This window comes from Ptiloglossa arizonensis, chromosome 2 (assembly GCF_051014685.1).
Source record: "Ptiloglossa arizonensis isolate GNS036 chromosome 2, iyPtiAriz1_principal, whole genome shotgun sequence".
In the NCBI taxonomy this organism is placed as follows: domain Eukaryota; kingdom Metazoa; phylum Arthropoda; class Insecta; order Hymenoptera; family Colletidae; genus Ptiloglossa; species Ptiloglossa arizonensis.
The window spans coordinates 7,067,501-7,079,409 of record NC_135049.1 but is presented as its reverse complement, the minus strand read 5'-3'; the positions used below and the strand labels follow the sequence as shown (position 1 = coordinate 7,079,409).

Genomic DNA, 11,909 nt, shown 5'->3' with positions numbered 1-11,909 from the left:
AAACGCTCGATAATATCTGTAACGGTAAAACGCTTCGTTGTTTCATTTGAATTTATCAATAAACAACACACGTTCTAATCTTGTTCACAGCACATATGACACCTTCGATATAACTTCGTGGTTTTCAATTAGAAACAGAACATCACGAGTGTGGTTGTTCAAAACTATACATTACACTAGTTACTCTCGTTTCTGTTCGAAAAAAACTATTGTACATCAAACTTCTGAGGAAAAAGTTTATGCATGTACGAGCTTCGTAAAAATTTACTCCCCGATACACGAACATTCAATTAACTCTACTTAGATTATCATGGATCATGATTTTCTGCAATTTTTGTCATCTTTTGTTTTATTATTTTCATGTAACGAGTATTGAAAGTTAAGTCAAGGGTCGTACGATTCAGTTCAAGAAATTGTATATATTATAACAAAGAGTTTCACTTAACTCTAGTATTCACTATAAATGTAAAAAAACAGGCAGGGATGCGTTCCAAAATCGCAAGAAATCTAGGAACTGACATCGATTTCGTAATAAACATATATTTCTTTTATAGGAAAGAGTGAGTTGAAGACAAGTGATCTATGGGGATAGTGTAACACCCTTCAAAATCGACAGGAGGTAGTTGGAACGCAATTGCAAATCACAGCGAGCAATTGCACGGAGAGAGAAATAAATGCGAGATAATAAGAATAAAACTGACTCTGAAATGAAGGTAAATAAAAAATAGTAAGAAAATCATCGCATTGATCTTCGGATAAAAATTACTTTTCCCATTTTCAAGAAAAATCATCGCGTCGATTTTAAAGGAGGAAGGAATAGAAAAATCATCGCGTCAATTTTTTGGCAAACTTGGCAAACTTGGTATTCAGAGGTAGATGGAGCACGATGATTCGAGAGGATGTTGAAATCAAGCACATTTCCTCTCGAAGCATCGATCGCAATGAAGGAATGGAACCTGTTTCGTTACGTTATTCGCGATTTTCATGAAGGATCGTGTAATAATGATCCCAATTGTTTGCCTAACCCCATGGATTGGATGGATTGTAACCGCCCGCGGGGTTCCATGAGGGGTTATGAGGAACAGGCGCAGGCGGACCAGCTGGAGCTGCTGGAGCGCGTTGTGCTTCGGCGTTATAGAGGGAGTAATGAACGGCCTTGGCTTGTTGTACTTCCGCAGTGTCTACCACTCGTCCATCTGGTCCTAAAGGAGCTGGTGGTCCACTGTTTAATTGAGAAATAAATAGTACAAAGTATAGTATACAGTTTATAGATGGGATGGAATAAGATAAGTAAATGTAGTAAACGTAGAAAGGAATTTAAGGATAGTAGATAGAGGTAGTAAAAATTGTAAATATAGAAAAATAATTTAATGATTCCAAATGTAGAAAAATAATGTAAAAATTATAAATATAGAAAAGTAATACAAAGATTGGAAGTATAAAAAAATAATTTAAAGATACTAAACATCAAAAGTAATGTAAAGGTTATGGATGTAGAAACATAATATAAAAATTATTGTTATAGACAAGAAATGTACAAATTATGCAGTTTGTTCTAAAAAAAAATATAGTATTAGCAGCTGGGGAATAATTCTTCATGTGTGTGTTCTAAACATATGGAATGAAATATTTTTATGCAATGGTTTGTTTCTGAAAAAAATCAGGTTGTAAGTTTATTGGATCACTATAATCTAGACTTTTGAGACATTTAATTTATTTTTATGAAATATTTTAAATTTTGCAACCTGTTGATACCATAAATAATACAAAGAAGATGTTAGTATGTGATCAAAGTTAAAACACAATCGAATCAACGTTTCTCAACACATAGAATTATTTAAATTTAAATATATTGTGCATTGATTTTGATTGTTTCAATCATGTAGTCTAAACTAAATAATAACTTGGTAAATAAAAATTTTAGAAATGTTAATGAAAATTAAAAAAGTAGACATTTCTTAAAAAGATGGAAAAAACATTTAAACAATTTACCCTTATTAAATCAAAAAAAATCTCGTACAATAAACTTTGAGAATTTAAATGTTAAAATAGAATTCCTTTTAACAATTTCAAATTTAAAAATTATAATCGCTATAGTTTTATATTGTGTAATAAAAAGCAAATGAATTGAATTTTTGCAAAGAACAAACTTGAAAAAAAATGAGAAATTAATAAGTAGAAAAAAAACAATGTGTTTTCAAACAATATACAAATTTTGGCATTTATGTATACAAAACGAATAATGAAAATAATATTATCTTCCGTTTGTACTACATTTAAAAAAAAACTTTCACATCGTGCAAATTATTCAGCACAATTCATCTATTAAGTATCATTTTGTATATTTAATTTCTATTTTAGACAAAAATTAAGACGAAATCGATCAATCTTTGAAGATGAAGAAATTCTTTCATCATTCACGTTCGCGTGAAGAAATTCCTCTAGTATGAGACAATGTCTAAAACCTGTAATGGGCGTAGTTTCCAGGTGCGTAGGAACTACCAGGACCGGGGTAAGGACCAGCCGGACCTAGACCCTTTGGTGCTCTGGCATTGGCGTCAGCCAGAGCAGCCAGATGAGCTGCCTTTAATTGCGCCACTTCCGGTGTGTCTACAACCCTGCCGTCAGGTCCCAGTGGTGCAGGCGCCGCATGACCACCATAGGCTCCGGGGTGTCCACCACCGTACCATTGTGGTGCACAGAAAACTACGTTCAGGATGATCGAAAAAATAACCTGGAAGGTAAATAAATGTTTATGCAATAAGTAGTGTCGTTAGAAAAATTATAAATGAAATTGTACTACGATAAAACTTTCATTATTCGAACTATAATGAAAGGGACACATAACTGTTAAAGTTAAGGAATCTTCCGAATAATATAACAGAATTTTCTTAAAAGTTCATGGATCCCATATAGTTTTAGTTGCTAGATCTTACAAATTTTTTGTAACGACGAAAAATCGCATTCCTTTTACACCTCTAACCATCTAAACCGTTTCTCTAATACTATGAATGCATGGAATGCTTTCCAACACAAAATTGTATACTATGCAATTTTTATTCTTCAATGCTTTAATTATCATTCTACCATTCTGATGTCATTGTTGTTCGTACTAAATTCTTATAATCCGTTTTATCGTTATGGGTGAATGTTTCAATGAGAACAAAAATACTCTATAAAAATATACCCAGTTTGGATAGTTGAAGTTTCGGAGAACGGAAGTTCATGCAATGGAAATTCTTTTGCACTTTTTCTGACACGTTTTATTTTGGAACTAACCTCAAATTATTTTCGTTGAAAGATTTTAAGCGATAAAAGGAATCAATAATAGGAGAAATCCGATTAGTTGAAACGTTAAGTTAAATATTCGGAAGAAAATGTAATTTTTCATCGATTTAAATTTATTGTTTAAAAGGTCTCTATACTTTATTTCAGATCGATAGATAAATATTTCATACAAATATATTATTATACAGATAGATTGATTAATGGATAACTACAGAGACACATAGACAGGTAAATTAGTATATAAATGGATTAGCGGACGAGGAGATAGATTAGCAAATACGAAAGATAGAATAATAGATATGTATATAGTTCAAAGTGTACATATGTACATATGTACATTCATAGAATGAGACGTATATAAAATAATGAATAGTTTTCATATAATATTATATAAAATAGTTTTGCTTGAGAAGTCTCTATTTACTCTCGTAGATCTTCTCAATAGTATTAATTTTCTTCTAAGAAAATCGTATCTTTATATATATACAAATAAATATATATAATCGTATAAATAGAGTAGATCGATATATATATGAGTAAATGAGTAAATTAATAGAAAGAAATATACATGGACATATAGATTAATAGATAGATAAGTTAGTATAGAAACAGATAAAAAGTTGAAATATTTGTACTCTTAGCTAATCTCAAAGGAAAAACCAAAATACTTTCTTAATTCTACTTGGATAAGATAGATTCGTACATAAATAGATCGATAGATAGATAACTCAATGGAGAGCTAGACAATTTTTATATAAAACGGGGATAGAAACAATCGTCAGTCTCTAAAGACAACGTACACTCAATGTTTATGAAAATATTCCACAAAAAATGTAAAAAATTCAACATCTAGAGTCGTCGCAGTAATTCGATGATTAGAACCTGTAAACGAAAGAGAAAAAAAAAAAATAAAGAAGACACAATATACTCACAAGGTATTGCATCATCTTGTCGAACCTCAGAGTACGTCGATCCAGCGACTATTGATAGAGGTTTAGATCCGCATTATGGCTTCCACTATCGTGGATCGTTCAATTTATAGGGGTACAGTCGCGGTAGTGGCCAATGCCCCACCCCTTGTATCGCAGCCACAACAACGGGGTATAACCACACCCAAGAAAATGCTCTCCTTAAGACTGCCTGCCCTGCCCCGTAACATTTACCAAGCATTAACAATGACACCGTATCCCGTAACCTCGTCAGGAATAAAATTCACCTCCCAGCAGAGCTATGCGACACGTGGAACGTGTACGCACGTCATCGCGGATGCAATTCCGACGTCCTCGGTATTTAGCGGGGCTAGAGTTCTGCCATGGGCGAGAATACTATAGCTTAGCCCACGGACTGCTCACCCGATCATCGAACTGCGAGAAAAGTGTTCCTTATAAGTATATTGTGTCAGTATAAGTGTTGAGTACAAGTGTTCGAATATAAATAGAACGGGAGGAAAAAAAACCCTCGAAAGCAACCAAAGATAAAAACAGTTAACTGTTATTCTTTTATAATTCTATTCAAATCGACGCATTTCCTTCGAGAGAAATTACTCGGTTTAAAGAGATTCCCGTGGAATCTATATTTTAGAACTTTTGGGATAAAAATTTTGTCAAAACACTCATTTCGGAAGTTTTATTAGAGAAATTTTCAAAAAATAATTACAACTCCGAATTTATAATGCGTTGTAAATGATAGTTTTCTTCGATACAATATTGCGAATAAAGGATACAAACTAATAAGGAATGAATAATTTTATAAGAAATATTAAACGGGAAATTGTAGTTGTAAGAAGTAACGTCTAAATAGCATTTTAAACAATTGAGATGTTTTTTGTTATCGATAAGAACTACTTGTTCCTGTTAGATCGGAATTTTTATTTGTTCTTATCGGAGCTTATAATACGAGAACTTTTATTATACAAGTTTCGTTTAAATTGTTTCAACGAAGTAAAAGTCTAATTTTCAGTATTTATTATTCGTTGTAAATCACAAATAAATTATATTTGTATCGCAAAGATTTTTTATTATTACACAATAGTTAAAAAATAAGAACATAGTATCTTGATAGAATATAAAAATTACTTCTTAAAGTTACTGAAGTTTTAGACAAATTATACTTATACGTAAATATCAAATTATCGATTCACGATGTAAGGTAGATACAATGATTATTGCTATTAAATGAATTAAGTTGAATCAGGGTCACATTTGAGTGAAATAAAAATAAGTAGAAATACAAATAATAAAAGCAGGTACAGCCCAGTAATAAATCATATTTGTAGAATCCTCGTGAGAAGTGACAGTTGACGTAGAGATTTCAACGCTTCAGAATAAATACTCGGTGGTTTGATATGCGACATACTTGCGTTTCTAATACGATATTGTCATGGTTTAAATGCAGATTATTCACTGCAGCTAAAAGTGAACTATATGGTGTTGGTTGTAAGATTAATTCTTTTCTATTGGTTTAGTACAGTTAAATTATCATCGGCTTAGGCGTAATAAAAAATTAATTTTATACTTCATACATTTGACTACAAACTAATATTATCTATTCCTTGAACGCGTAATAAATTCTTTCGTTTGTAAACCCATTCCACGAGCGTGAAATAAGAGTAAAACAAATCATGGAAATCATTCGGGACATCGACCTTGACGCAATGGAATATTGCTAGAACAATCTTAATCGATCGAGCGATAAATCAATGTTAGATATATTAATGAGTAAAACAGGTGATGCGGAAAATGTGTATAATATCTCGTTAACACGTGAATTGTACTTTTCAACACAGATAGTTCAATGAGAATAGTCTTCGCAATTATTCGCGGTAGTTTTATTATTGTCAAAAGAAAGGTATTATAATCAACTCGTAACGACCTCCCGTTACAGGAATTTATTGCAACGTAACGGTCACTACCGCCATTTAAATCGCAACGAGACACAGCCACACTTCGAACAGCGAACAGAAAAACATTTCGATGTATCCGTTTTGCTACACGATAAAACATTTAAACGTTATTTGCGCCGACAGTTTCGCGAAGAATATTTCATCCAGGGCCAGGTGAATTTCTTTTCTTCGAATGCTTCTATCTCTGTCTCTCCTTGTCACCATTTTCACCCACCTATGCTGCCCGCGTGCTGTCACGCGGTGACACAAGTGGTGCATTCAACTTTTTTAAATAACAAATGTTGCGACAGTTATCCTGGTTCAAAGACCACCTCGTGCATTGTTCGCGTGCTGCGCTGAATTGGATTGCGAGCTTGTCGCCAACGCTTCGATAACGATACAGAAGTGGTCGGGTTGGAAATCCTGACACTGATTGCGAGTATTGGATCAGATGGAGATTCGTGGCGTTAACCTCTTCAGGGATATTGACACATATGTACGAGTATGTTTAGTTCTCGAATTATTTTAAATATTATATTTATACATAGAGATAATAGGAAAATTACGAATAAACGTGCATAAAGAAATTTTCGAATTATTTTAAGTATTATATTTATACATAGAGATAACAGGAAAATTACGAATAAACGTGCATAAAGAAATTTTCGAATTATTTGAAGTATTATATTTATACATAGAGATAATAGGAAAATTACGAATAAACGTGCATAAAGAAATTTTCGAATGCTTCGGCGCAACGATATTTTTCAAATGTAACACAATATTGCACAGTGTCAGTTTGAATTTTAATGTAGGTCGAATAAAATAATTCGTTCATGGAAGGGGTTAAGGAGCGCGTCTATTACGTAACGTGTTAGATTGTCATTATTCTTGCATTAAATATATTAATGCGATTTATGCAACATTTGCTTGATTATGTTTTTCTTATAAATTATAGATGTACTTTTCAAACACCAATATACTACAAGTTCCGTGAATTTGTCAGTTTTAGCTAAATTAAAAATTATACAACATTTAACGTTATCGTATTTATTCACTTTTTGTTTCGTGGAGTTGATCATTTTGATTTCTTTCGAGCTCGAGCGATATGTGGAGATAAAATTCTGATCCATTGAGAAACCCAATGCTTCTTGGAAATAATCAAATAAAATTTTGATCCTTAATAATATATGTAAATATGTATGATTGGAAATGGTCCAAAATACCAAGACAGTCGATATTATTAAAATTAAGAATAAAGTTTCAGTCACCCAAAGTGTTACGAGCTGCTTTTCTTGAACAGTCAGAAACATATAAAATTCTCTGTTTGATTTCTTAAAGTTTGTTATAGAAATTTACTAATTATTTTACGATAAAGTAGATCGTTCCCTATAATTAATTTTACAAAAATGAGAAACGATTTTTTGTCAATAAGAAATGCAATTTATTTTAGAAAAAATTATTTAATTATTATAAATATATACTGTTCTATTAATACTTTTAATTCTTTTGAATACTTTTACATTCTGTATGTACATACATTTATAAGTGAATAAAATGATAGGTTAATTGTGTGTACATCGTAGATGTTCTATGATAAAATAGAGGATTTTATTGCAATATATATTATATTGGGTAAATAAATTAAAAATAGATAATAAATATTACTGAATTAAGTATTGAAATTATTATTGACTAATTGAATGTTTAGCTATAGATCGACATGAAAGTTTAGAAAGATCCAAAAACTTTGTTCTTATTAAATTAGCAAAGTAAACTTTATGAATATTCGTACTTATTTTTATAAACAAATTTTAAAAGATATTGTGCAATTAATTTAAACTATTCCTTACTATAAAATCATGTTTTGTTACTATTATCATCAATCTAAGCGAAATAATATTTAAAAAATAAATTAAACACTCACTCGACTCTCAGAGTTGAACAAACTGTATTTGAATAACGAATAACGAATTAAGAATAAATTCTCCAGACTTATTCGTGAATAATGAATAATGATTTTATTCGGGACAAAATTATTCATGAATTACCAATAAATCCGTTATACGTAAGAAAGTTATTCAAATACGACATTATTTGTTATTATACAATAATGCATGTTAATTTTAGTCTTACTTTTTTACAATAACTCGATGTTATTTTTTCATAATATTTGATTTTAAAAATATCTTTTCACTGGATTAAAGAATTGTACAAGAAAACTGAAACTGTCGTACCCGACCTGCATATGTTCACATACATTTCTTACATTTTTTCAAACTGTTGTTCACCTGTATCGATTTTTATTATGAAATACTAATATTTAGCGACAATTTTAATAGCAGCTTTTGGTTTCAGCTTTTGAATGTAAAAGAAAACTGTTATATCTGTAAATATTGCCCAAAATACTGTTTACCAAACGTAGATGTTTTTATAACATATAATTTTTCAGTATTTTGTTACGTTATTTGCAACTGTCCTTTAAACAATATTCGCATCACAGAAAATATTAATAATAACACTTTATGAAACGTGGAACCATTATTCGTGAAATAAAAGTCGTATTTAATGATTAATTTTAGTACCAATCACGATACAAATAAATATTACAATATTCCGTATAAAATGGAAATAATAAGTAATATTTTTGTGTTTTCCAAAAGTTCTTCAATGTATACGGCTCTCGCACTAGTAAATTGTATAAAAGTTAATTCTACTCCAATATATAAGAAATCGAATAAAAATGAATTCATAACGGAAAGAAGGTTCTAGACGAAAAGGGACTTGTTTGGACAAATAAAAACCACCAAAAGTTCGTTAAATAATTGCAAACATTTTAATATCAAACTGTAACAAACACATCGCCCCCTGCCTACAGACCAATATCTATAATACCTATTTATCAAATAAATTCTTGAGCCCTGCGCCATACACAATGCTACACGAATACAGAATCGAACAATCCGTAAACCAGAAACAAGAAAGTTAACAAAAATTGTTCCAAACTACATGGTATGAAATTATCGCCTCCGGAACCATCAAAATCGTTTACGGAAGCAAAACAAGAAACGACAATTAATCTTCATTCTATGAATTAGAAACTACACTATCGAAATATATATTACAATTAAATAGAAATCAATTTCCCGCTCAAGGTCAACATGAGTGTTCTCCCACAACACCGTTTCATTGCCCCCTCACTGTATCCAAATTATCCTAACGTGACTCAGTGAATGAAGCAACCTCGAGCGATCAATAGATTTCGATCCAACCACCATATACTAATTTCTCGGAAGAAATTCCCATAAATTGACGATTGTTGAAAATGTTCAGTTAATTTCGTTGAAAACTCATTCTGATCCAATCCGTAATCCATAGATCCATTCCTGTCGAGTTTGCTGGTGCTGGCATTTGTATTGCCCAATGGTCCGTTTTTTCTCCCGACTCTCACCAATGAGGCGCCGGATAAGGCTCAGCGTAGGACAGGTGAGCGATTTTCGAAACCTGCTCGGCGTGGGCGGCTAAATGCGCCGCCTTTGCATGCGCCACTTCCGGCGTGTCGAGCACTCGGCCATCGTGTGCCAGGGGAGCTGGTGGTCCGTGGTAAGCAGATTGCAGTGGGGCGACGTAAGATGCACCGTAATCGTCCGTGTAATCTCCAGAGTAACCGAGAGAATTGGCCTTAGCAGTCTCCACAGCGTGGGCGGCCAAGTGCGCGGCCTTCGCGTGGGCCACTTCCGGTGTATCTACTACCCTTCCGTCCTGGGCCAAGGGAGCTGGTGGACCGTGGTACGCCGTGCCATAAACGGGGTACGGAGCATAACCCGGCAGGGCTGTAGCCGAGAGAACAATGCACGAGAGGAGGAACTGAAAAATTAGAAAGTAAACGTTAAAACGGGCTATTTCGAGTTTTTATGAACAGTGAAATAGAAAATTGAAGGGAATCGAGAACTGAATATCGAAGATAACGAACGAAGAGTACTCGAGGCTAGCGATGATCGAGAGCAGTAGGTTAATTGTACCGAATGAAAACTATTCAAAACTGAAGTATATTAACTGGAATGAACCAAAAATACTTAGTCTTGGTAATGACTGAACAAAGAGTTTAACAGAAAATTAACATAAAATATTTGAATCTGACATTAATTGAAGGAAGAATATCGAAAGTAACGAATGAAAAATATTGGAGGTTAACGATGGAAGAAATAACGTGCTTGAAGCTAAGGATCGAGAGAAGAATATAGAAGTGAATGAAGAAAGAACATTTGAGGTTTGTGGATAATTGGAACGATTAAAGAACAATCGATGTTGGTACTAACTAAAGAGAAATTTTGGAAGATGGTTATAATATAATACTCGAGACTGATGGCAACTATAAGAAAAATACCAATGGGGATGAATGATGAGTATTTGTTGCTGAGGGTAATTGGAAAGAGAATGCTGAGAAGATCAAACAGAAGAATTGAATCCTAAAGTTTAAAGCTGCTAATGAGTATGGATAACTGAAATTAAAATGAAATACTTAAAACTATCGTCAATTTAAAGAAGAATATCAAGAGCGGCAAATAAAGAAATTTTTAGACTGGTAATGGAGTGAAAGCAAGATCTTAAACAAAGTAGTTGGAACCAATTCGAAACTGCTGGTACTTCGAAGAAAAGTTCACCAAACTTTGGTGAATTCTAACGTGTACTGAATTCAATGTTCGAGCGAGAAGAAAAGTTCGAAGAAAAGGGCTGAAAAAATTGAATAAAAAAACTTGAAACTGGCGATGATTGACAAATAAATCTGAAAAAAATTAGAGCAAGAAAATTCAAAACTGAAAATATTTGAGAAGAGAATCTAGAACTGAGTGAACGAAGCAAACTTAATGCTACTGATAATTAAGAAGAAAATATTGAACAGAATGGATAGAAAAATTGTAACTGGAGATGACTAGAAGGAGAAATTAATTAAGAAAATTTTTAATTTCTGAAGACTGTTATTTAAAAACAATTTACCTTCTGATTATAATACGATTGGAGAGCTTGAAAACGCGTTTTCTTTATAGTAAATTGATACCATACGTACGTGTCCCAATTTTTTGTAATTTTAGGATGTATCTGGTTGTGAATTTTTAATCAATAAACTTGTTTCATTTTAAGCAAACTTACGTTAAAAAAATTCGAGAATAATTCAATTTTGAAAACGTTTGATAAATTTGAAAATACGAAATTCAACGAATTTCTTCGTATACGTGATCAAATTAGAACCAATTCCAGAAACGAATCAAAAATTTCGCTATCAAAATTTCATAAAAAAAATTTCTTGTTTCTCCCAAAAATAACCAAGTGCGACCAAGTAACCCGAAACCGTTTCCGTGTCAACGTCAGAAACAACACCACTGCGACGAAATTAAAAATGCCAACAATAATGTCCCGACAAGTGTCTTGAACTACACCAGAAGCGATCGAACAAAATCCGAAACTACCGTGTCTAATCGACAACATCGCAATAACCATATCGTTACTCACAAGGGACCTCATGTTCGCCATAGGATCCACGAGCTGATGGTTTTCTGCTGGCCGAATGAACCGAGTACACCTTATATAGTCGTGGAACAATACAAGCGCCCACTTTACCGGTGGTAAACAGCCTGCATGCCGGTGTACGTGAAATATTTACACTCACACGCACGCGTTCCGTCTGATTTTCACATAATAAGCACCAACCAGGTGGGCAGGAGGGGGGAGGGGTGGAGAC

At 32.9% G+C, this 11,909-nt stretch overlaps 1 protein-coding gene across 1 annotated transcript; it reads right to left on the bottom strand.

Moving 5' to 3' along the window:
• Positions 1-1,020: 1,020 nt before the first annotated feature.
• LOC143154778 (uncharacterized) lies at positions 1,021-11,692 on the bottom strand. The gene is made up of 5 exons (XM_076326741.1): positions 11,681-11,692; positions 11,168-11,269; positions 9,621-10,036; positions 2,466-2,744; positions 1,021-1,222 (listed from the first exon to the last, which is right to left on the bottom strand). The coding sequence occupies exons 1-5, from the start codon at positions 11,690-11,692 to the stop codon at positions 1,021-1,023; spliced, it is 1,011 nt and encodes a 336-aa protein (XP_076182856.1).
• Positions 11,693-11,909: the final 217 nt, after the last annotated feature.

Coding starts and splice junctions, on each gene's coding strand:
- LOC143154778 (XM_076326741.1), bottom strand. Junction 10,037..11,167: donor AATCGTATTATAATCAGAAG/GTAAATTGTTTT, acceptor CTAATTTTTCAG/TTCCTCCTCTCGTGCATTGT. Junction 2,745..9,620: donor CCTTATCCGGCGCCTCATTG/GTGAGAGTCGGG, acceptor TAAACATTTATT/TACCTTCCAGGTTATTTTTT.